The sequence below is a fragment of the Cetorhinus maximus genome, chromosome 10, assembly GCF_964194155.1.
Source record: "Cetorhinus maximus chromosome 10, sCetMax3.hap1.1, whole genome shotgun sequence".
NCBI classification, from domain to species: Eukaryota; Metazoa; Chordata; class Chondrichthyes; order Lamniformes; family Cetorhinidae; genus Cetorhinus; species Cetorhinus maximus.
In genome coordinates, this window is record NC_135888.1 from 98,902,984 (window position 1) to 98,929,327 (window position 26,344).

At 42.9% G+C, this 26,344-nt stretch overlaps 1 protein-coding gene across 1 annotated transcript in view; it reads left to right on the forward strand.

The window, feature by feature from the left end:
- The window catches only part of LOC144685885 (uncharacterized), a 282,599-nt gene that overhangs the window by 145,540 nt on the left and 110,715 nt on the right, over positions 1-26,344 (forward strand). The window contains exon 6 of the mRNA XM_078550890.1: positions 24,630-24,656. Coding sequence (XP_078407016.1) covers positions 24,630-24,656 — 27 coding nt within the window. The remainder of the gene's footprint in view (positions 1-24,629; positions 24,657-26,344) is intronic.

Genomic DNA, 26,344 nt, shown 5'->3' on the forward strand with positions numbered 1-26,344 from the left:
GAAATAGCTGTGAATCAAGAGGTGAAAGGGAGGGAGAAATGTAAAACAATTACAATCACCGGGGCAAGGGTACTGAGAAAATTATTAGAACGAAAAGCTGACAAGTCCCCATGTCCTGATGGACTTCATCCTAGGGTCTTAAAAGAAATGACAGCTGAGATAATAGATGCATTGGTTTTAATTTTCTAAAATTCCCTTAATTCTGCAAAAGTCCCATCAGATTGGAAAATAGCAAATGTAACTCCCCTATTAAAGAAAGAAAGGAGACAGAAAGCAGGAATCTGCAGGCCAGTTAGCTTAACATCTGTCATAGGAAAAACACTCGAATCTATTATTGAGGAGGTTATAGCTGGGCACTTAGAAAATATCAATGCAATTAGGTAGAGTCAACATGGTTTTTGAAAGCGAAACTGTGATTGACTAATTTACTGGAATTCTTTGAGGACGTAACTAGCAACATGGATTAGAGGGAATGTGTGGATGTGGTGTACTTAGATTTCCAGAAGGCATTTGACAGGATGCCACATCAAAGGTTACTACACAAAGGATAGAGGATTGGTCAGCTAAAAGGAAACAGAGAATAGGCATAAATGGGTCATTTTCGGGTTGGCAAGATGTAATGAGTGGAGTGTCACAGGGATCGGTGCTGGGGCCTCAACTACTTACAAGCTATATCAACGATTTAGATGAAGGGACCAAATATATGGTTGCTAAATTTGCTGATGACATAAAGATAGTTAGGAAGGTAAGTTGAGAAGAGGACATAAGGGGCCCGCAAATGGATATAGATAGAAATAGTCATTTGCTAGTACAGAACTTGAGTATTGCCGAAAAAAAGTGACATACTATCAAAGCTTTTCATCTTGCACTCATCAGGGCAGCTGTGCAAGATAAACCAACAGTAAAGGGAACGACAGTTTATACTGCATGAGAAGCAAGTGCTGATTGTTGCCAAGTGGACTCTGATTGGTAGAGACATTGCCATGGAGAATGCAGCAGAGACTGTTAACTGCCCAGCTTTTGTTTCAAATTCAAACCAGGCAGATCTACTCTGGTCCAAGGTGTTGCCGTGGGGAATGAGACAGGGAATGACGATCCCCCAAGCCTTTGTTTAGTTGGAAAGGGTGTAATGTGTGGATATGTTCCCTCTGTCTGCAAAGGACAGGGCCCTATGTATGAATGTATGTGACATCTAGCACGTGTAAGTGAGGCACACTATGAGTTTGACTGATAATTTTAAATTGGTTTTCAGTGTAAATCTTAGCACAATCAAGATTGTTTAAGTGTTGTCCAATCATGGAATCACATTTAATCATATTGTGTCCAACAGGAGCTGCCATAGCCAATCCAATGAAGGCCAGAACCATCTTCTCTGTCGGAGTAATGACATGCAGTCTTGCCTTTCTGTCACCTATTAGGTGCTGCTACTTGCGGTTGTGCACTACCTTATCCTGCAAGAGAGAGGGAAGTGTGTCTGTGAATGCGGAAAATAGTTTTGGTTGATGTGGCTATCATGCATAGTTGGCAGTGAGTGCAAGCTGTGAGATGTGGGTGTGAGGCTTGCAGCAGAGCTAATTGTGTGGTGGTGAGGTGAAGCTATAAATGTGAGATATGAGTCTTGGTTGATAGAGATTGTTGGTAGGCGAGTGAGAGAAAGGGGTTAATGAATTCAACAGTGTGTGAGGCTAATAGTTCAGTTATAAGGATATGACATTTAAGATGCATTTCTGACCTTGACCAATTGTGCGATGTCATTGAACTTCTTGTGATACAGCATCCAGATCCTCGTGGGTACATAGCTGCCATTGACTGCGACTTCTATCTGTCTCCACTGCCTTTGCAGGGTCTGTCTTGAGGTCCGCCTAATCCTCTGCGAATAGAGGCCTCTCTCCTCTTGTCCAGCTCCTGCACCTAGGCTTCCCATGTGCATCTGAGAACCTTAGTGCTCCCCAGCCTGGATTTTCGCAATGACAAAAAGCCTCTCTGTCATTGCTAAAATAGCAGAGGAGGCAGATATCCAGAAGTCCCGCCCTGAACACGGCACGCACCATTTTACAGGGGCAGGAATGGAAGTGAATTGCATTTCACACATGCGTATTTTGCAGAGGCAGCTGCCTCCACTCATATCTGATTTTGGTGACCTAGGTGTGTGAAACATGACATGCACAGTTTAGACCTGCTAGAAGCAGGCCTAACCTTTGCAGAGTCCTTTGGAGAGGTAGGCTACCCCTTTGGATATGGTCCTGGGACACCTTTGGGTGATGTAAGGTGCCTTTTGGGGAGGTAAGGTGCCATTTGAGGAGTTATAGTACCCTTTGAAATTGTTAAAAATGGACATTACTGTGGATAAAAGTCCACAAACTTATTGGAACTGTCAAGAGAGCTGGCAAAAAAAACTGTCAAAATTGTCAAAAGAAACTGTCAAAATTATCAAAAGCAACTGTCAAACTGTCAAGGCATTTAAAACTCATGCCCTTTAAACTTTTGGGAAAAAGTGTGCAGTGTTAAAAAAAATCATTGCTTGCTATTTCACTCTGTCTGTTAACATAAGCCTGAGGGTTTCCATTACTGGATTAGTGCTGCATGACTGATTTCACAACCTTCTATTAGCAGAGTACTGTGCCTGCAATTTCACAGCTTGATTGACAGCTCCAAGTCTTTGTAGACTCTTTGAATTCCAGTGTTTGTTTTTCTAAGGGATGGAGCGCTTGAGTGAAATGTTTGTTTTTATAAAGGATTGAGCACTTGAATGAAATGTTTGTTTTTATAAGGGATTAAGCTCTTGAATGAAATGTTTGTTTTTGTAAGTGATTATCTAGCTGAAGGATGTAAAGGTGGTGAATGGGTTTTTATGAATGAGAGTTTATTTGTTAAATAATGTCTGCAATAGACATTTAGACTTTGTTTTATTTAATCTCATCATGAGTCTTGAGGTCTGCCCATGGTGGATACTGGGTGAGTTGGCATGGAAGGTGTAAGGGAAAAGGGTGGTGGGTGGGTGGCATGAGCAGGCATGAATTGGCACTAAGTTGGCATAGGGGCAATAAAGGACCAGAGGGGATGGTAGAGGGGCAGAGTTTGGTATGGAGGGTATGAGGGTCATGGGGTGGGTACAGGACATGAGGTGGCATGGATGGGACATGGGGAGCATGTGGAGGGTGAGGGGGTGTGAGGGATGAGGGCTGTTTTATGTTTAATTGTTTATATTTAAAACCTCAACACAGTGCCAGAGCACTGAGGCAGGCCTTCCGCCCAGCCTGCCTTCACACCCAGCACTTATTCCGGGGTGACCCAGCCCTGCTACCGTTAAAACTTACCCCCACACACACCCACCCCACCCCCACCCCCACAAAAATCTCAACTTCCAGGGCACTTTCCCCTGCGTTGGGTTTGTGGAGCCAGAAAAAAATTCACCCCCACCCCCCCAACGCCCCCATTCCTGTTGCGCTATTTTTCAGTATTTTTCCTGTTCGGACACTTTTTCTCAGCAACTTCCAGCCTCTGCTACAGCCAGAATTCCCTCCCCTTTAGGAGGGATTTAAATGGTATTAGCCTCTCACAATTTTGCATCCCCTGATCAGATATGCAGCTGCTTAGCGCAATTATGATCATGAGCATGCTGCCTGCATTGGAAACAATGGGCACAGATTAATCATACATTGCAATCCCCACACATGTTTTTGGTTCTTATCGAATTTTGCATCCAAAATGCACTACTGGCTTTGAAGGACTTTCTGTTTCCACTTGTGCTTTTGCTTTCAGGAGGATAATTTGTTGCTGTTGCTTTTCTTAAATTCTGGGTTAGGTTTTTTGTGATTTGATGATTAATGGTTTTATTCTCCATTTGGGAGAATTACATTTTTATACGGATTTATTTTAGGTATTTTGTTGCTATACAAGGGATTTGTATGCTGATTTTATGAGCCTTGATTTTTATGGAGTTCAGCCAATGACAGATTAGAAATTACTTCAGAGTTTCAAGCATGTAACTTGTATAAAGCCATTTTAGTATGCAGTTAGCTATTAACCATACCAGCATTACCAGGAAACAATCATGAAAACTACTGTATTTAAATGTGCATTCAAAGTTGCATCAATCAAAGTTGTAACAAAAGCAGCAATTGTTTTGCTGTTTAAGATTGCATTTACAGTGCAAATTTATTAACATTGTGGAGCATTGCTAAATTAGTAGCTTGAATCTAGAGTCAAGGCTCAGCCTGATTCTTAAGTGAAGCACAGTGGGATTCCTTGGAGGGGGCATCCTGATCCCATTTAAATTTAATAATACAAAGGGTAAAAATCTGGTTTGCAAAATGCTCATGTGGCTGTTGGATCTTGTCAACTCTTTGGAAAACTACACAGCTTCAATGTAAATATTTAGGGAATAAGAATTCTCCACTCCGCACTCTCTATACGTTCAAAGGAAAATTTTAACTCCTAGATGAAAATCTGATGGGACACACTTGGCCACCTGCCTAGGAGCTAGGAGTGGGAGCCCCAAACCTGCTAATGTTCAAGCCTCATGAACATTCCTCTGGCCAGTTGCCGGCCGAAAACTGGTGTCCAGGGGCAGCTTATCAGCCTGTGACCTGAGAACACTGCTTGGCTCAGTTTAAACTTGCTTGTCTGCTGGCTGCCTGCCAAGCCTTACCGAGAGGAGCACCACTACAGATGCTTTGCTTAGTAGACCATTAAAATTGCATTGAGGCCCTAATAATATCACAGGAGCCAGGTTTACATGTAGTATTAAGGCTGCCAACTGAATCAGGCAAGTACCCACAGCAAAGCAAAAAGCAGTGTTAAAATGGTTATGATCAAGGCAATCAAGGGTGCTAAGTGGACAGTTTGGATTTTAAGAACATCTTATATTTATATAGCATCTTTAACATAATGAAGTGTCGCAAGACGCTTCACAGGAGCATTGTAAAGAAAGTATGACACTGAGCCACATAAGGAAATATTGGCTGAAATTTTCCAGCTCCTCACGCCAGCAGGATCTTCCAATCCTGCCAGTGTGAACGGAGATTTCAATGGCTTACCAGCACCACCGTGGGGGAACCCACTGCGGGTGGGGAGGCTGAAAAATTCCGGCCATGAGGTCAGATGACCAAAAGCTTGGTCAATTAGATAGGTTTTAAGGAGTGTCTTAAAGGAGGAAACTGAGATAGAGAGGTGGAGAGGTGTAGAGAGGGAATTCCAGTGCTTGGGGCCTAGGCAACCGATGGTGGAGCAATTATAATTGGGGATGCCCAGGATGCCAGTATTAGAAGAGCATAGATATCTCAGAGGGTTGTGGGGCTGGAGGAGATTATAGAGATAGGGAGGGGGGCGAGGCCGTGGAAGGATTCAAAAACAAGAATGAGAATTTTAAAATCAAGATGTGTTTTGACCGGTAGGTCAGTGAGTTTTATTTTTTAGTTTTATTTAGTGTGTAATGTATCTTTAAAAATACTACTTGTTAGGCAAGATCACATGATCTGTAATAACCAATAAAAGAGTAGCGCAGGCTACCTCAGCAGTAGGTGTAGAGATAGAGTTGGAGTTGAAAGCACACATGTAGTTGCTGCTGAGTATATTGTAAATAAACTTAATGTTCCCACCCAAGAAGTGCCTGCATATCAACTCAATCATTAATAACACAACTCGGCCACCCTACAACAAACTGGCGATGAGGATAAAACAGGATTGAACAGAAGAAATCAAGGTAAAAAGAAATCGGCACTGTACCTTGCCCAGTGATTGTAAGTAGCAAGCTCCATTAGAATTGAAGAAGTTATCCTCTCTCAAAATGCCACAGTTTTGGAGAATTGATCCTTTTGAACCAGCCACAGACAATTGGTCTCAATACATAGAATACCTCATGTTCTTTTTTCAAGCAAACGAAATTACAGGGGAAGAGGTGAGCGATCTTTTCAGTACTTGTGGAAGCAAAACCCACAGCTTAATTCGAAGCTTGATGGCACCCAGTGCCCCAGATTTGAAGAATTTTGATGAATTGGTGAACCTCATGAAGGGTCATTTTCATCCAAAACCCTCAGTCACGATGCAGAGGCTCAGGTTCAATTTGCAAAATAGAGCCCCAGGTGAGACAATTGCATGCTACGTGGCAAATTTGAAGCAGCTAAATGAACATTGTGAGTTTGGTACGACCATGAACGACATGCTCAGAGATTGTTTAGTGTATGGTGTGAAAGACGACACTGTTGAGAAAAGATTATTGTCCGAAATGAATCTGGATTTCAAGAAGGTGCTAGAGATAGCGCTGGCCATGGAAAGCGCAGTAAGAGATTCAGAAGCAATACAGGGTGCGCAAAATGGTGCCGTTCTCTACACAGGGTGGGAAACCTCAGCCGAAAGAGGCGCAAAGAAAAGAGACTCCACTGAGAAGTGGGAAACAACCCCCACTCACCAAAGAATAAAGAAAAATAGCAGCAGCAAAATTGAAGAATAATTTTAATAGAAGTGAAAACGATTGGCAGTTTAAAAAAATTGAACGCTACTATTGTCACAGAAATGGACACATAATGAGGCAGTGCAAGGAAAGATTCAAGTAGGCTTGTAAACAAAAGAAGAAGCCCAATGAAATCTACAATGTAGAAGAGCTTGAAACAACAAATTCTGACATTTACTCATTGCTTAATCAGAAAGTTGGATAGACAGAATCAATATTTGTCAGTGAAAGTAAATGGCAAACCTGGTAGAATGGAAGTGGACACAGGAGCTTCCACTACAGTAATTGAGGTACATACCTTCAGATACTTGAATAATGGTGAACATCAATTAAGTTTAGAAGAAACAGACATCAAGCTAAAAAAACATATATGGGTGAAGACATTCAAGTAGAAGGCAAAAGCAGAGTAACTGAGCATTATGAAAGCCAATTGGAAAAGCTACCCTTGATGGTGTTAGCAGGTGAAGGGCCAAGCCTCCTGTTAAAGGAGATTAAATTAGAATGTTCTGAAATTTTCCAGTTGAGAGCAACTGGGCTACCAGAGCTACTTGGGAAGCACGTCACCGGCTTCAAGGACAAACTGGGAAAAATCCAGGGCCTGCAGGCCAAGATTTTTGTGGATCTGGAAGCAACCCCTTGCTTCATGAAGGTGAGACCGGTGCCATATGCCCTGCGACAATAAGTCGACTTTGAACTGAACAGACCAGAGAAACTGGGCGTTATACAAACTGTTCAGTTCTCAGAATGGGCAGCACCCATGGTCCCCATCCTTAAACCTGACCAAAGCATCCGAATTTGTGGAGACTATAAACTGATGGTTAATAAAGTAGCTAAGCTAGACAGGCACCCCATTCCAAAAATCGAAGACCTGTATGCCAAGCTGGCAGGCGGAACCACCTACACGAAGCTTGACATGAGTCATGCTTATCAACAAATAGATTTGGATAATGCCTCCCAGGAATTTGTCACAATTAATACCCACAAAGGGTTGTACCAATATACACTATTGCATTTTAATGTCTCTTCCGCCTGTGCCATCTTTCAGGAAAGCTTACTGCAGGGACTGCCCCAGGTTGTAGTCTATTTAGACAATGTATTGGTGAAAGGATTCACTGAAAAAGAACAATTGGAAAACTTAGAAGAAGTCTTAAAACGTTTCTTGCAAGCTGGAGCACGTTTAAAAAAAGAAAAGTGCACATTCTAATTGAGGGAGGTAATCTATTTGGGTCATCAGCCAGATACACAGGGCCTCCAGTTGGTTAAGGAGAAACTGAGAGCCACAAGAGAGGCACCTGCGCCAAAGTACACCTCAGAGCTCAAATCATTCCTAGGAATTATCAACTATGATGGGCAGTTCTTACCCAATTTGTCTGCAGTGCTGGCCCCCCTGCATTCTGTACTCAAAAACAACCAACATTAGTCTTGGGAGACGTCCCAGAAAGAAGCTTTCATGGAGGTGAAACAATTGCTAGACTAGTCCAATCTATTAGTGCATTACGACCAAATGAAATAATTGGTGCTGACATGTGACACATCTCCCTACGGAGCGGGAGCAGTGCTCTCTCATCGAATGGACAACGGCACAGAACGACCAATAGGTTACGTATCAAGAACACTCACCACAGCGGAAAAGAGACACTCGCAGATAGAAAAAGAAGGCCTGTCCAACAACTTTGGTGTCAAGAAATTTCACCAGTACGAACACTGCCATCATTTTACAAACGTTTCAGACCACAAACCATTGCTAGGGTTGCTTCGTGAGGACATGGCTATACCGCCCATAGCCTCAGCAAAAATACAACGATGGGCTTTAATCCTGGCAGCATACGAATATACTTTTGTTCATAGGCCTGGTAATCAAATCACAGACGCCAATGCCCTTAGCTGTTTGCCTTTACAAGAAAATGATGAGAATGTCCAAGTTCCACAGGAACTTGTTTTACTGTTAAATTTCTTAGACTCCTCGCTGGTATGTGCTCGACAGATCAGAGACTGGACAAGTCGGGACCCAGTCCTATCGCAAATAGGAGAACAAGTGCTACATGGTTGGTCAGGAGCCCGTATCTGATTAAATGAAATCGTACTTCAACAGAAGACATGAAATAACCAGCCAGGATGGCATCTTATTGTGGGGAGCATGAGTGATAGCTCCTCCAAAGGGAAGGGAACCACTTTTAATTGAATTACGCAGTGCCCATCCAGGAATTTCCCGAATGAAGACCATAGCACGCAGCTATCTATGGTGGCCTGGGATGGATTGCGAAATAGAGAGTTTAGTAAAGCAATGTGTACAATGTCAACAACTGCAAAAGTTGCCATTGACAGCTCCATTACGCCCATGGGAGTGGCCAGGTAGACCCTGGGTGCGGTTACACATTGACTACATTGGGTCTTTCCTGGGAACAATGTTTCTGCTCATTGTCGATGCCCATTCATATACGTTGGACGTATGAGGTGAAGACACCAACGTCGGCTGCTACAATTGCGAACCTATGTCAGAGTTTTGCCATTCACAGACTACCAGAAGTAGCCGTTTCGGATAAAGGTACAGCATTTACAAATGCTGAGTTTCAATGGTTTATCAGCCTCAATGGTATCACTCATGTGAAAACTGCACCGTACAACCCTTCCTCAAACGGACTGGACGAAAGGGCGGTTCAAACGTTCAAGGCAGGCATAAAAAGATAATTGGCAATTCCCTGGCAACCAAGCTAGCACGCTTTCTTTTTCATTACCAGACAACCCCTCATACAACAACAGGTGTCACACCTGCGGATTTATTGTTGAAACGCTGGGCAGGATTTTCCGCATCCACTCGCCGCCGGGATCTTCCAGTCCCGCTGCAAGTCAATGGACTTCTGGCTGGGGCACCGCCTCGCCCGCGGCGGGTCCCACCCATGACGGGGCTGGAAAATCCCGGCCGCTGTCTCAGGATGAGATTGAGCTTAATAATGCAAAATTTGGAAGGGAAGGTGGAAAGGGGTCAGGGAAGCCAGAAAACTAGACACAACTGGCATAGTCGCGAGAAGAAATTTACCGTGGGAGAGCCGGTATACGTGAAAAACTTCAGGGAAGGACCAAAGTGGTTACCGGGTGAAATAAGTGCAGTGACTGGACCTCTATCTTACATGTGGAGGTAGAAGGCTGGATCATCCATAAACATGTGGACCATTTAAGGAAGAGAGAGACAAATCACAAAGATTTGCTTCCACCAGTGATCCTGTCCTGGTCTGCGGTTCCTATTGAGAATACTCAACAGAGGACTGACATGTCTGATGTTCCTGTTAGAGTTGAGGATACAGAACTGCAAGTGCCCACTGAAGCACCTGATGTTCGGGCAACTCCGGTAAAGGAGGCTCCTGACAAAAAATCTGAAGTTGTGGAGCTGCGACATTCCACACATACCAGGAAACCACCTGAAAGACTGAACTTGTAAATTCCTTACCCAGTATAAATATTATGTTGCCTTGAAAAATATATACTTGTAAATATATGTATAACTGAGTTAAAGAGGGAGGAATGTAGTAATTACAGTTTTTTGTAGTGTGTAGTGTATCTTTAAAAATAATACTTGTTCGGCAAGATCGCATGATCTGTAGTAACCAATAGGAGAGTAGCGTGGGCTACCTCAGCAGTCAGTGTAGAGTTAGAGTTGGAGTTGAAAGCACATGTGTAGTTGCTGCTGAGTATATTGTAAACAAACTTAATGTTTCCACCCAAGAAGTAGCTGCAGATCAACTCTATCACTAACAGTACAACTCAGCCACCCTACAACAACAGGACTTGCTGCAAGTCAAGACACTGGCAACAGAGTTTCAGATGACCTCAAGTTTATGCAGCGTTGAGTCTTCTACCAGGTAGAGGGAATTACAAGACATTCTTTACATTTCTAACCTTTGGGAGAAAGCTGTATACATGTATTTAGGCAGTTGCAGAGCTTGCTCCAAACAGCGCTGTTAAAATTATAATGAGGCAGGAGCCAAAAAGTAGCCATAACTCAAACTGCAGTGACCATTAAGATAAAAGCAAAAAACTGCGGATGCTGGAGATCCAAAACAAAAACAAAAAAACCTGGAAAAACTCAGCAGGTTTTTAGACCTGCTGAGTTTCTGCAGTGACCATTCTCAGATCCATGGCTGTGGCTGTACCTGCTCCCTAAATTAGAAAATTAGCATCAATATCGACCTAGATCACTAATAATCTGTCACAGAAACTGAATAGAGCTGCCACAGGATCCCCTTTCTGATTCTACAAAACTTGGTTTGGCTTCTCACCAAATTTAGCTCTAAGCTGCTTCAGAATTCTAGGCACTTTGCCTATGATTAAACATTAGCAGTGCAGAACAAGGAAATCGTGCATATACAGTGCCTAAAAGTAGAACTCAAAACAATAGGTTATGTTTCACTTAGAAAAATTACTATCTATTCTATATTTCTTCAAAACTGTGTACTACTATCTTGTTTGTTGTCAAGGTCACTGCTGCCAAAATTGGAAATCAAAACAGGAAGTTATGACACATTTTGGAAATATTACCCAAACTGCACTGGAAGAAATAATATAATGTTACACACTGGACAGTGTCACAGTAGCAAATTATTCAAAGCAGTTGGCGGAGGATTACTTTTCACTGAACATTTAATATATTATATTTTTCTATATTCTATTAAATTGGATTCTTACCTTTGGAAATTTATTTTGTTGCTTCCTATGACATAACCCATTAAACAGCGAAGAAGAAGCATGGAATACTGTGTGAAATGCAGGATTAGAATTAACCTCATAGGGTATTTGTCAAACCTTCTCCTAGTGATGTTTTTCCATACTTTTTATCAAAACCAGTTGAAATTAGTAGGGAGCCACAAATGTTAATAAGATAATCCCAAAATGAGGCAAAATATTATCTTGGCAGCCGGACAGTATGAAAGCTACTTGTTCATTCTTTGGCCCACTTTTGTATCGCATTTATTTTTCCCTTCGCCTGATATGTCCTGGGACCATACACCATTTTTCAGCCAAGAAGGTAGTCAGGCAATTTGCCAATTTCACTCTTAGTAAAAGCATTCCATGTTGTACCTTCCAATTCCTCTTCCCTTGTCTTGTAGAGAAGAGCCTAGCTCCCCCTTAGCATTTTACCACTATAATATGACTTAGGTGGGCAATTAATTATTTACACTGACAATATTAAGCACAAATACACATTCTGCCATTCCAGGACACAAATGCACTGCATCAGCATGCCCTATCTATAAAGTTACTGGATGATAAGCATTGAATTTATCCTATATCTATGTAAGTCTCTATTCTTGCTTGGAACACATTGAGGAAGTTGATACAAGTCTGATACACTGCTTCCTACGTTATCCTTGAATTTTAATTCCATTTCTGTCCAGTTTCTATCGGATGCAACATTAAGAGAAAAATGGATTACCCTAAGTTTTGAGTTGTCCAAAGTAATTGATCTTCTGTTGTATTGTTCCTGAATACTCAGGGGTCCGGCGGCCTGGTTGTTATAGGTTAGTTGTTGTTGATGAGGGAAGTTTGCAGATTGTCAGATGCTAGTAAATTTCCAAGTCTTGCAAACGGTCCCTCCCAGAACCAACTAACTTGTAAATTTGCTCAGCATGAAACTGATGGCCTTTCTTTCACACTGCATATACCTTTTGTATGTTAAAGTCAGATATCGAAAGTGCCATTTATATTGCCAAACACCTTTCAAGTAGTGCTGCTAGAGTAGATAAATAGATACAGATTAAGATAATTGGCAAATTAATTCAAGGAGAGATGAGAGTTGCTTTTATGCAGTGAGTTGTTATGATCTAGGTTGCACTACTTGAAAAGGTGGTGAAAGCAGATTCAACAGTAACTTTCAGAAGAGAATTGGATATATACTTGTAAAGGAAATATTTACAGGACTGCAAGGAATGAGCAGGGCAGTGGGACTAACTGGATAACTCTTTAAAAGAACCAGCACAGGCATGATAAGCTGAATGGTCATTTTGTTGACGGTATAATTCTGTTCTATAATCTTACAAAATCTTTTTTGTGGGTCCAAAGTTGATATGATAGATCTCATTTTTGTACTAACAAGACTTTCATTGTTTCTCAGCCAGGCAGTGGAGATTGTAGTGAGTCACAATTGGATGTTCCCTAATTTCATGGAGGTAATACCATGCTGCTACATACTTTCAGAGTTTGCCAAAATATATGGCATGTTTATAACAGTCTGAGCTTGACATTCAGGTAACATGTGCAGGCCATTTCTACATTTGAAAGCTATAGAATGGTTACGGTTAATATAATCTGTCTATCCAGTAATGTGCATAATAACCCTTTTCCCACTTCTGACACTGCTGCAGCCATCCTCAGGACAGTCCGGAGAAGTCCCAAGTCCCTAATGGCACTTACTTAGTACAGGGCTTAAAGTGAGCCAGATCACAATGGGACCAATTTTAAACCATTCTTCCCAGCAACAAAGGGACAAGGCAGGAGATTTCTGCACCTTCCTGCACTTATTCTCTCCAACCACCACCATTTTATTTTTGGTTTTTGGTTTGGGCTCAGAAGCCTGTCCCAGGCAATGTAGCAATCTGATAATGTCATATATGCCCCTCATTGTATCTTAACCCAAAAATGTCAGCTGCCCCACCCAGTCCTTGACCCGCCAGCAAAATCTAATGAGATTGGTGTCTGAAAGCACCTGAAGCAATATAAAGGTAGAGATCAACTGAAGCTTACTGGATCATAGGATCCTTTGATGTTTCATTTGTTAGGAGAGCCCCCACATCCAGATTGCTACTACTACTCCTTTTATGTCTTCCAACTGAGTATGATCTCCTGCATGCAGTCTCCTATACCTGTAGTCTTCTGAGAGGCCTAGGTGCTGTGGGAGTGATCACTGAGGCTGCTGCTTCTCCTCCTCCAAGCCTTGCTCCATTCAGAACAAAGTAATGGTACCAATAGTAAGTATAGAAAGTTTACTAATGATTGCAAGGGCAAAAAAAAAGTTTTTCCTTAATAATGAGATGTATGTTTCCTCCAATGCCACTCACCTTCTCTTGTCCAGAATTGGAGCAGTTGAAACTATGGAACCTCATTCTTTGATAGTAAAACGTTCCTACAGGTTTTTTTAATTTAAAGCTTTTGCATTTCTCTCTCAATCCAATTTTATTTATTTTTCTGTACTGTATCTAACTTGCCTGTAATTCATCCTCGTTCCTTCTCTGCTGCTTCTTTCTTTCTTTCTTTATCCTTAGATTTCATTGGTTAAGGAGATGGATTTTGGTCCTGTCATTCATCGAGATCCCAGATGCCCTGTGAGCTGTTATCAGCTCTTGCCGGCAATTTATGGTGCAAAATGCTTCAAGCTGAAGGGTGAGGGAAAAAAAATCTAACAAACGGGGCACAGCGCGAGATGCCCCTTTCCATAATTCTGCCAATGAGGTCCAGACCTCGAACCCACAACATCGTGGAGTCTTGTCATGTGCCCCACCCTTTTACTGCTTGATTCGCACTCTGAGTTAAAATCAACTCTGTTGTTCTGGTTCTTAGGCCCAGATTTCCACCACAATGAAGAGCCTCTCTGTCATGTCAGAAATGGCCGAAAATCCTAAGTCCATCCCTGAACACAGCACTTCCTATTTTTGTGGGAGCGGGGCTGGAGTTGGGCTGGGGTCTGTACATGCGCATTTTACAGATGTAGCTGCCCATTTAAATCACCAGTTGTCTCCGTTGAGATGGGATTTTGGTAGGCCAGGAGTGTGAAACCTGGAGTGTGCTGATAAGACCAGGTATGAGCTGTCAAAGAAATGTCAAAGCTGTCAAAGAACTATCAAAGCTGTCAAAGAACTGTCAAAGTCATCAAAGCTGTTGTTACAACTGGTAAGGACATCTGGCAGGACTCGACCTCTCTTTCCCACTCCTCAATTGATCGTAACAGGGATATCAATTCAGTGGAGTCTTACTTAACCATTTATGTGCTGATTGCAAAAAACTCAGTCTGACAGGCTTTCTTAAATTTAAACACAAAAGGAGTCAGTTTTTAATCTGCTAAAAATCCACCCAGGTAAAGATATGAAGATATTTAAAAAGATAAACATATGTCCCGATGTTCGCAACACACACACAAGCATGCAAAATTACAAGTTATGCAGTAGAGGAAGTTAATTTTTGGACAAATTAAGATTCAATGATAAAAGGCAAAAAAAAGAGAGTTCTCTGTTTTTGAATCTTTTGCTGTTGTTTGTGGCTGAGGCAGATTTTTTTCATGATACTCTTGAAATTCCAATGGGGTTGCAGTCAATGTAAACGGAAATTTCTGGAGACAGTACCTTTTAAACTGCAATCTGTCTTTTGTACCTAAGGTTCCTTTCAATTGCAATTCTTTATTTCCATGATGGATTCCAAAATATAATAGGGATATGGTCTTGAACTTGAGAACAGCAGAGAGAGATATGGTGTTACTTGTTCATCAAAGACTTTTTCTTCAGACTCCCAAAGGCAACCAGAGTGCTGTAATAAAAGACATTTCAAAATGGCGATTCTGATTACATGACCTCTCTCCCCATTATGATAAGTATTCCGCAGAATGTAATTGATTAGCTCATGTCTGGACAGACCTTGACTGTTGTGCATAGGTGATTAATTTCTTTAATGTCCCAGCCATCACTTCTGAATAGACCATTCTTCTCTGCAATGAGCTTGGAAGAACATCTCAACTCCTTCTATATAGCCATTGTCCTGATAGGCTTTCTGTCTCTGCCTGAAATGTAGCTTTATCGAAATACAAATGGTGAGGACCAGTTAAAAGTTTCAGTTATCTTTGAAGCAATTCTTGACATTAGCCAGTATGAAATTCCATAGGCGGTTTGCCTTGGCATGTCCTAAGTGTATTCCACGTTAGAAACTTCCAGAAACTGACCAACTTGTAATGCCAGACATGTCAGGTGACCTGTAGCAGCCATCTTAAGTCAGTGTCTTTGTTTGCTTTAAAAAGTTGTTTTAGAGAAGTTCAACATATATTTGACTAACCAATGAAATTAAAGATTAATATTCCGCATGCATAAGTTACATCATCATGACACTGTCAAAGAACGGTCAAAGGATAGTAGGTGAGTTGGCATGGAGGGGATAAGGGCAAAGGGTGGTGGGTGGGGCTATGGGTTGGCATGAGTTGGCGCTAAGTTGGCACAGGGTCTATAAAGGGCCATAGGGATATAGGGCTCATGGAGGGTGGATAGAGGGGCATGGGTTGGCATAGTGGATATGAGGGGTTCTGGAGGTGGGTAAAGGGGCATGGGTTGGCAGAGGGTATATGAGAGGCCATTGGGATGGGCGGCAGGCATGAAGTGGCATATGTTGCGATGACAGGTGCAAGGGAATCTGCTGAGCGGTGTGTATAGTGTGTTTCTCAATGTGGCAAATCAAGAGCAGCAAAGCAAGTCCAGGGGAAAAAATGATAGAAGGTGCAGCAACAAAGGCTGAAAGGAAGGAAAAAGTAGTAGGAAAGAGATTACAGGAAGAACATTGAGTGCAGGAGAGTGGCAACCAGAAGAGAAAGCATAAGAGAGGCTGAAAAACAGAACTGAGACCGGGGTGGAGAGCTCTGAGCAAAGGCAAGAGAGAGACAGAGATGCCCTGAATGTGATTGAGGTGAAGAATAGTGCACAGAGGAAAGAAAACACCTGAAGAGTGGCCTAAGTGCCCAACAGTGGAGTACAGAAAGAGAGAGACTTCTAATGGAATCAAGAGAACCAGCCTAACAGCCCAGGAAGCATTTAACGAGGCAAAAAAGAGAAAGAGGCAGCAAAGGGGAAAAATGAGAAACGTGAGAAGAGAGAAATGAAAGTGAGGACGGAGATAAAACTGAAGGAGGAGAGAGACAAAAGTAAGGGAAGAGAAGGACAAAAAAGAAAGGGAAAAACAAAAGGTGAAAAGCAGAAATGGAGGAGGAGAAAGAGATACAGAAGTGAAAGAAGAAAGATTATTGTTCAGTATCCTCAGCTAGAGAGGCATGATAGGACAAGAATGTTTCAATGCAGCTCAACCTGACAAAGTTCCAGACCACTGACTGAGTCAGCCATGAGTAAAGGCACATAGTCAGGCCTTAAAGTTCTCTTCAATCATTTTGTGAATGGTTTTCACTTATGACTCCAAGCAAATGTTGCCATGATTTGATCCCAAGTCAGAAACTGGGAACTTATCCAGGTTAAATCTTTTTTTTTAACAGGGGATTAGTTTCTCAGTCAATTTTACTAACAGCTCATTATTTGACATTCACAAATTCTCTCATGATTTCCAAGATGGTTAATGCCAGATACAAATACTAGAATTTGTATATAAGTCATGGTGCAGAGGTGAAATTACATCTTGCTGTCACTAGAAGCTTTTGTGCATCATTTTAAGGATTAGTTCTAAATTACTTGCCATGGTATTAGCTAACATTGATTCATTTGATATGGTTCATTTAAAAACCAATAGCTTTTAATGGATTCTAAGGAAGTATAAATGTTTATTCTTGGGGTTACAAAACTCAACTGTACCAAAACATAAATTTAACACTAATTAAAACTTTTCATTGCTTGGGCAGTTATAGTTTAATTGTGTTTGATGTGGGACTTTAAACATACTGAAGAGAATTTCCTAGAATAAATTTGATAAATATTATAAAAATATAACAGGAAGATATAATTTCACAATGCATTGGCTGGAAGATACGTATTTTGTTGCAACAATTTGGCTGGAATTTGGCTGCCTTATGATTAATGGGCTGCTCTTTTGCACTTCAAAATATGACACAATTTTGGTATTTTTTCTGCCAAAGAAACTGACCTGAACAGCAAAAAAAAATGTCTTTGTTACAACTAATACACATTGCTTCTCAAATTTCTCAAAGAAAATAGGCAATCCATGAATTTTAAAGCTTTGTCAAACATAGTAAATCATTTAACTTCAGATTATTTTAACATTTCATTCCATTATCAAGAAAACTATTATTAACTAACAATGGCACCAAAAAAACCTATGGTCCCACCAATACCCTCCAGTCCTGACCCCATCAGTGATGTGGATTTAATTCCCAAACAACTGCCTCCGTCTATGCTCTCCCATGGTGCCTTTTAAAATTTATACTATAAGATAAGAGTGAAGGTTTCCATTTGCCTGTCCTTGATCCCTCAAGCATGGTTAGCCAGCGGAACCTACTCCAACCTCATTGGTTTTTCATATCCAAGCCTCCTTGGACTCTTTGTTAAACTCTTAGATTCAGCAAAATTGTTGCTTCTCTATCTGACTTTGTGAAGCTGACCCAGCAAGCCCTCTGCTTGAAATTGACAATACATTGTGGAGGAGAAACTGGATAACCACCCAGGGGACAGTGATGTGCGATTAACCCATGCCTGTTCATTATATTGCAGACAGAAGTTTAAGTTGGTGCTGCCAGCAGCTCTACATGATTGCAGTGTACAGCCTATGCTGCTCATGCTGTTCATTGGCTGCATGCACCAGCAGGGGCCCTGTTACCATGCCTGGTTAGTACTAAAGGCACTTAAAGCAGAGGCCCATTGGGCTGCTAGAACTTGGGGCAGTGGGTGGGGCGGCGGTGGGGGTGGTGGGGAGGGGGGGATGCGGGTGAGTGGGGAGTGCTCATTTGAAAACTGAATCTGTGCTGTGATACTTTAGGAATGGCTGATCATGTGAGAGAGTGAGCATCAAAGCTTTCAGACACTGCACTGGAGGTCTTGGTGGAGAAAGTGGAAAAGTGGAGATGCTAGGCCGTAACTTCCCAGCTCCCCAGCGTCAGATTGGGGGTACCCCAAGGTGCGCTGAAGAATCCCTTTCAGAACTTCACAGGTCAGGGTTTGCATGACAATTGCCCAGAATGCAAACTCTCTCTGGGAAATTGCCCTGTGCTGGGAACCATCTGAAAATGTGACTTAAATCACAAACTTCAGTTGGTTCCTACAGTGTTACACAAATAGTTACCAGAAAATGTTAGAAGAATTGAAATCTCTTCTAACTTCTGAGTAACTTTTGTGACGACCCAGACCGACCACCCCCTGCAGGACTCCCCCTACACCACTCACTCCCAGGGGAGTTCCCCCATACCCCCAACACCCCAGGGGACTCCACCAACACACCTGACACCCCAGGACTGTCCCCTCACCCACCCGAATAACCGCACCCGCATAGTATTCCCCACCCGCCGATTCCCCAATGGGATTCCCCCTACTGGCACAGGACTTCCCCAACCCAAACCTGACTTGACAACCTAACCTGTCCCCTCCCGCGCAGGCCCGACCCAACTTGACCCCCCCAACCCTGCAGGCCCGAACCGACCCAAACCCCACCAACCAAGGTCTGACACCCCCACCCCCAACATCACCCAAGGTCTGACCCCGCCCCCCCCACACCCCCATCCAAGGCCTGACAAAACCCCACCTTCTCACCCCCCTGAGGTCCCAACGCCCCCACCCTCCCCGGGGTTCGACTCCCCCACCCCCCCGAGGTCCAACAACACCCCCCCCCAGGTCTGACCCCCCCCCACACCTCTCCCCCAAGGTCCAAACCTCTCACCCCTGATCCCTCCCCAACCTCCGATCCCCCTCCCCAGTTACCCAAATCCTATCCACTTACCTTAGACACTTAGATAAAAGCAAAAAACTGTAGATGCTGGAAATCCAAAACAAAAACAAAAATACCTGGAAAAACTCAGCAGGTCTGGCAGCATCTGCGGAGAGGAACACAGTTAACGTTTCGAGTCCGTATGACTCTTCAACAGAACTAAGGAAAAATAGAAAAGAGGTGAAATATAAGCTGGTTTAAGGGGGGGATGGGACAGGTAGAGCTGGATAGAGGGCCAGTGATAGGTGGAGATAACCAAAAGATGTCATAGACAAAAGGACAAAGAGGTGTTGAAGCTGGTTATATTATCTAAGGAATGTGATAATAAAGGTACAGATAGCCCTAGTGGGGGTGGGGTGGGGGGAAGGGATCAAAATAGGCTAAAAGGCAAAGATAAAACAATGGATGGAAATACATTTAAAAATAATGGAAATAGGTGGGAAAAGAAAAATCTATATAAATTATTGGGAAAAAGGGGGATCGGAAAGTGGGTGGGGATGGAGGAGAGAGTTCATGATCTAAAATTGTTGAACTCAATATTAAGTCCGGAAGGCTGTAAAGTGCCTAGTCGGAAGATGAGGTGCTGTTCCTCCAGTTTGCGTTGAGCTTCACGGGAACAATGCAGCAGGCCAAGGACAGACATGTGGGCATGAGAGCAGGGTGGAGTGTTGAAATGGCAAGCGACAGGGAGGTCTGGGTCATGCTTGCGGACAGACCGAAGGTGTTCTGCAAAGCGGTCACCCAGTCTGCGTTTGGTCTCTCCAATGTAGAGGAAGCCGCATTGGGAGCAGCGAATGCAGTAGACTAAATTGAGGGAAGTGCAAGTGAAATGCTGCTTCACTTGAAAGGAGTGTTTGGGCCCTTGGACGGTGAGGAGAGGGGAAGTAAAGGGGCAGATGTTGCACCTTCTGCGGTTGCATGGGAAGGTGCCGTGGGAGGGGGTTGAGATGTAGGGGTTGATGGAGGAGTGGACCAGGGTGTCCCGGAGGGAACGATCCCTGTGGAATGCCACCAGGGGGGGTGAAGGGAAGATGTGTTTGGTGGTGGCATCATGCTGGAGTTGGCGGAAATGGCGGAGGATGATCCTTTGAAGGCGGAGGCTGATGGGGTGATAAGTGAGGACAAGGGGGACCCTATCATGTTTCTGGGAGGGAGAGGAAGGTGTGAGGGTGGATGCGCGGGAGATGGGCCGGACATGGTTGAGGGCCCTGTCAACCATCATGGGTGGAAAACCTCGGTTAAGGAAGAAGGAGGACATGTCAGAGGAATTGTTTTTGAAAGTGGCATCATCAGAACAGATGCGACGGAGGCAAAGAAACTGAGAGAATGGGATGGACTCCTTACAGGAAGCGGGGTGTGAGGAGCTGTAGTCGAGGTAGCTGTGGGAGTCGGTAGGCTTGTAATGGATATTGGTGGACAGTCTATCACCAGAAATTGAGACAGAGAGGTCAAGGAAGGGAAGGAAAGTGTCAGAGATGGACCATGTGAAAATAATGGAGGGGTGGAAATTGGAAGCAAAATTAATAAATTTTTCTAGGTCCAGACGAGAGCATGAAACAGCACCGAAGCAGTCATCGATGTACCGGAGAAAGAGTTGTGGGAGGAGGCTGGAGTAGGACTGGAACAAGGAATGTTCCACATACCCCATAAAGAGACAGGCATAACTGGGGCCCATACCTTAGACACTTACCTTCTCCCTGGCCTGTCAATTTCAATGGGACCTGTAACTTACCTGGTTTACAGCAGCTGCTGCCGTAAAAAAGTGGGTGTGTCCTTTTTCAATCCGACTCTGCCGGACTGCGACACTGGGCCTTGAGGGCAGCTGTGCTGCCTCGATGTTGCACGGCCTGAGTCGGAAGGTCGGGCACGGAAGAAATTTAGAGTGGGTAATTGGCCACAGAGTGGCATCCGATGCTGATTGCGACTCCAAGGAAGTTACGGCTCTGCATATCTCTGCAGGGTATAGGAGGCCCTGTAGACATATGCTCAGGAGGTAGTGGGAAGAAGTAGTTGTGGAAGTCAATGTCAGGAATGTTCCTCCAAGATCCTGGATGCAGTGCAAGATATTTCATGACCTGACATAAATTGTCACGGTTAGTGAGTTAATCTTTCATTGCATACCCTAACAACAATACCACTCGCCTCATCCGCTGCTCCCCATCACCAATATCTATCAATCAGTCTCAAACCTTTGATTCGTATGCTTTATCTCACTCTCACACACTTAGAACTGTTGCAAGCCTCACAGCCATATCTCACAACCTGCACGCACTGCTAGCTATTCGACCATAACACACATCACTGAAATTTATTGCACGGTACACATTGGCACACATCACTCTTTCTTGCAGAAGAACATGACACAAAACAACAGACAGCAAAAACCTTTGGGAGCACAAGTGAACCCTGTATGTTTTAACTCCCATGGAGGAGACATTGGTGGCCATCATGGAAGGGGCATTACTGAATCCATGAGGGGGGTTGTGGGGGGTGGAAGGAGTGGATGCGCAGGCTGAAGAAATCAGTGATGTGGATATCAGCAAGCAAATCCATTACCAAAATAGCATCTGATGCAGGTGTCATCAGAAATGTGTGCACACATCTTAGGCACCATTTTTCACTGGTAGAAAATGAGCACTCTGAAGCCCAATTACTCTCCCATTACTTCTTTTGTCTCTTTGGCTGTTAGCCTCACTAACTCAAGTTCCACTGCTTTTTATTTGGATGTTTTAAAATCTAACTTTGAAAGTAAACTGAGCATCTACCATTATAATTACTGTATAACACCTGTGAGATAGAAACACAGCCATGTGAGAGACAGTGAGAGAGAGAGAGACATACACCGGCAACCAAAGATATAAACGTAATAGAAGGATGCCTAAATGCCGCCTGGTCCATCAAACCTGTCTTATCCTGGCATTATGTAACTTCTACGGACCATTCCCCCTCCTACCTAAGCTCTTGCAAGAAAGGAAAAAACCTAAGCCCAGTTTGAGAAAAATCACTGGAAATTCCCTTCTGACTCCTGAAGGCAATTAGGCAAGTACCGACAGAGCTCAATGTCTGGGCGCCACCGCTCCTTGATAATCCACATACCTCTGCACATAGATATATTGGCCACTCTCAGGAATTTGCCCAGCTTCCATCTAGGCCTGTGACTTTGCCATTTAACCTGGGCCCCTTCCTCTGGGACAGATGACCTTCCCATGCCTCATTTCACATAAGTCATGATTGTTGGGGGGCAGCAATGTGACACAAACCCACCCCCCCTCTACCATCTTAACGTTCCCACTGCCCAACACATACCACCAGTTTGAGGGGGTTCAAATTTGAAATAGTTGTTTTATGATAGCTGCTTGTTATAATTGTGAGTGATGACTATTCCCTAAATTATACCTGTGGTATTTCTATTACCATAAAAAATTGATTTTGATTGTGTACTAGGACTGTAATCATGGACTAGGTAAGATGTGAGATCTTTATATTAAATTACAGTCAGTTATTTATACTGAAAATAAACCTTCAGGGATGGAGCCTTCAATTCCTAATTTCTTACTATCTGCCTATATTCCTATAATCGGAAGCCATTTTAACTTTTATTGCTGTATGCCTTCTGGTTCAATAATGCATAAGCTACATAGTTACCACTAAGAATTGAACGTCAGGTGCAGTTTTCCCAGTAAAAATATTTTTACCAATTCCCCTGACTCATTAGTGAGTCTATCCACTGAGTAGATCAGCCAAACAGACCAGGAAGGTCCCAGGTTCAATTTCTGATTTGTGCTGAATTAGCTAATTTCATATAATTGCTGCAGGGACCTGGGTTACAAAAGGAAAACTGCCCGTGTTTCCTGTTCCTGATTGTTATTCAATTATCCCTGCTGGAAGTGCGTATGTGAATTTCAGGTGGGATGGGATTGTATTCAGCTGTAATGCCCCAAGGTCAAACACTCATATCAAGGCTTAAGCATGAATAATAGCCACTTGAGTGAGCTACCAGAGTACAATCAGCAAAGAGTTCTGCATATTTTCCAAGTGTTATCGCTATATAAAAACTCCTGCACACTAATCAGGTGTTTAAGAAATATTATGTTTGTGCACCTTTACAATTACTAGTGTCGCAGAATTACAATCCATGTCGTGATTGGGAGGTTTTAGTGCTTATGTTCCAATGTCTGAAAGACATTGCAAGTTTTTCAGAGATTTTTATCATGCAGAAGAGATGAGTATTTCAGTTCATTTTTCAGTTGTACCCTGATTCAATAATTAAAGCTAGAAAGCGCACATGCCTCCTGTGAGTGGGGTCCAAAGGGAACTGTCAATGTGATATGGAGGGAATGAATGGAAGATCATTCCAATGATATAGTTTTCAGAAAGTTGCAGGAATCCCAGCATGTCCATAATGATAAAAACAAAAAGCTACCGCAGATGCTGGAAATCCAAAACAAAAACAGAATTACCTGGAAAAACTCAGCAGGTCTGGCAGCATCGGTGGAGAAGAAAAGAGTTGACGTTTCGAGTCCAACATGACCCTTCAACAGAACTGAAGTATAGTTAGGAGAGGGGTGAAATATAAGCTGGTTTAAGGTGGGGGGCGGGGGAGAGAAGTTGAGGGTGGGGTGGTTGTGGGGACAAGCAAGCAGTGATAGGTCCATAATGTACTGCTAAAGAAGCAAGTTAAGGGCCTGCTGCAGTAAGAGGCGGAAGAGGCTGATGATCTGTCTCTTTAGGAAGTTTTTCAAATACATTTTCATTTAATTTATGGGATCCGTACATACCTGCATTCAACCAGCACTTGCACAGGCTCCTCTTCGAAATTTGTTCTCTGCCCCCGCTCCATCCATTTCTGAATAGTTACAATTGGTACTTAACCGACAACCTCTGCAACTTACGTTAAAGAGTGAAAATTGTGGGAAACTTGACATACGCAAATATTTCTAATGTGCTCACAGTCATATGGGGAGGCCAGTTCTCCAAATGGGAACCAGCCACTGAAAAATGGCAGAAATATACCGGATCATATCCCTGAATTTCTTTCTTCCTTAATCATTTGTATTTGCTTATTCTAAAATTCTGTCTGTTAAGCCTTTAAAGGATGATATAGTTACTGTCTGCAATTAACATTATTACGTTGCCTTTCACAGATGAAATTAATAACTTTCCATGCAGGCGTTATATTTTCAATAACTCTGCTGTGAAATGGGTGTGCAACAGTATATTTTTCTAAATGCAATACGTGAAGGTATTTTTCAGCCTATGTTGTTCTATTTAATTTCATTGTAATATATAGCGAAGTACATATTTGAAATTATGCATTCAGCATTTATAACTCTTATGATACATCAGATTCTTAGGGATAGAAATTTGTCTGAGACAGTGGCCCAAAACAGGTGGGATCAAATCCCCCACCAGTTACACAAAGTATTCCATTTCATTCACATGCCACTGACTGAAACAAATTTCGACTCCCGAGTACTTTATGTACACAGCCATGCTGATATGATTCTGCTAATTTTAAAATTCTGCGATTCTAAAATTTTGTTTTGGTTTTGGATTCTAGGGCCCTCTTGGATTGGATGGAAAGCCAGTAGGTATTTTCTGGTCCCTAAATGTTTAAAAGAAGCCTGCACTACTTTCTTGTTACCTGCTGGAGGAAGAATAGACTTAAATAGGAAAACACAATTTGAACGACTAAACAGCAATGTGAAAATCAAGTGTTTTGTTACTGAGCCTGAAATGCAGCCTGTTTCCCAGTTGTTTTTATGGTACATTTCTTTAAGTTATAGATAATTTTCCTTTGCTACCTCATGTAAAGTTTAAAAAGCTTCTTTTACATCTAACAGTCAAACTTCCTCGAGTCATTTATCCAGATACCCCACCTCCTCCCGCCTCCCCCCCCCCCCACTTCCCCCAACCTCAGAATGTTTTTTCTCATCATCACTTTTCCACTTTCCCCTTGTATATAATCCGGTTGATGGAATATCGCAGAACGAAAAAAGACAATAAAAACTAGGAAATAAGAATACTGGTCCAAACTGTTTTAACCTTCTGTGTTGGCCATGGCTGCAGTTGAAGTCATAAATTCTTGCTCCACGTCTTCTTTTCATGTCATATGGGAGGTCATTGGGTTTCTAGTTTTCACAGAAGATAAACAACTCAATTGTGGAATGTGAAATTGCGGGAGCTGTGGCTGCTGCCAGAAATGTGCCCAGATCGTCGAGGGACCCAGGCCAAGTGTGAATAAGAGCGGGCGGGGAATTGTGGGGAGGGGGTGGTTCTAAGCCCCCGCCCCCCATTCCCGATGCCAGGCTCCTTGATCAGGCAATAAGCGCCTTTAAATAAGGAACCCCACTTAAGGGCCTCAATTGGCGTCAGGGCAGGAAGGCTGTCCATGAGGGATCCTGACCTGGACTTAATTGGGGCAGAGGTGGGAAGATGGAGAGCTACCTACCCGCCACCCGATTAGATGCCCCCTACCTCCAAACATGCCTCAGGGGAGGACATTTAATTTCTCCCGCTATATTTTAAGGAAAGAATAAAGAGTCTGTATGAATTTGGAGAATGATTCAGAGTAGCTTCTGAACCAAGGCCGGGGCGAAGTGTCTGTGAAAGTAAGGAAAGAGAGTTCGTGAACAGGGAAGAAATGGGAATGTCTTGAGTACTGGGGAGAGGGGACTTGCTTTCTCAGCTGGGGGGTGGGTGGCAATGTCCTGCCAGCTTTGACAGAGGAAGGAAAGAGTATCTTGTGAGCTGGTAGTACAGTGTCTTGTGAACTAAGCTGAAATGTATTATGCACCAAGGAGCAAAGTGTCTTATGAACTCTGGAGAGGGAGGGAATTGGCTTGTGAACTCAGGGCTGGGAAAGAATGCCTTGTGAATTGAGGGAGAAATGTGATATGAACCTGGGAGTAAACGGTTATGTGAATATGTTCACTTAATGAATTAGGAGCAGGAGTAGGCCACTTGGCCACTCCAGTCTGCTTTACCATTCAATAAGATCATGCCTGATCTGATTGTAACCTCAATGCAACCATACATAAGCCAAACAAAGAGGAAAAGAGCGTTTTGTGAACTGTGAAGTTGAGGTTTTTGAGGGAGTCACTGGCATGGTAGAAATGGGAGCATCCATGAATGTTCTGAATGTGAGCTTCCTGAGGCAATTGATAAGGTTCTCCACAAAATTATTAAAGGTGAGAGTGCACGGAATTGAAGCTAACCAGTGACTTGAGTTGGTAATTGGTTGAGAGTAGGAGTAAGGACTTTTGGTGACAAATT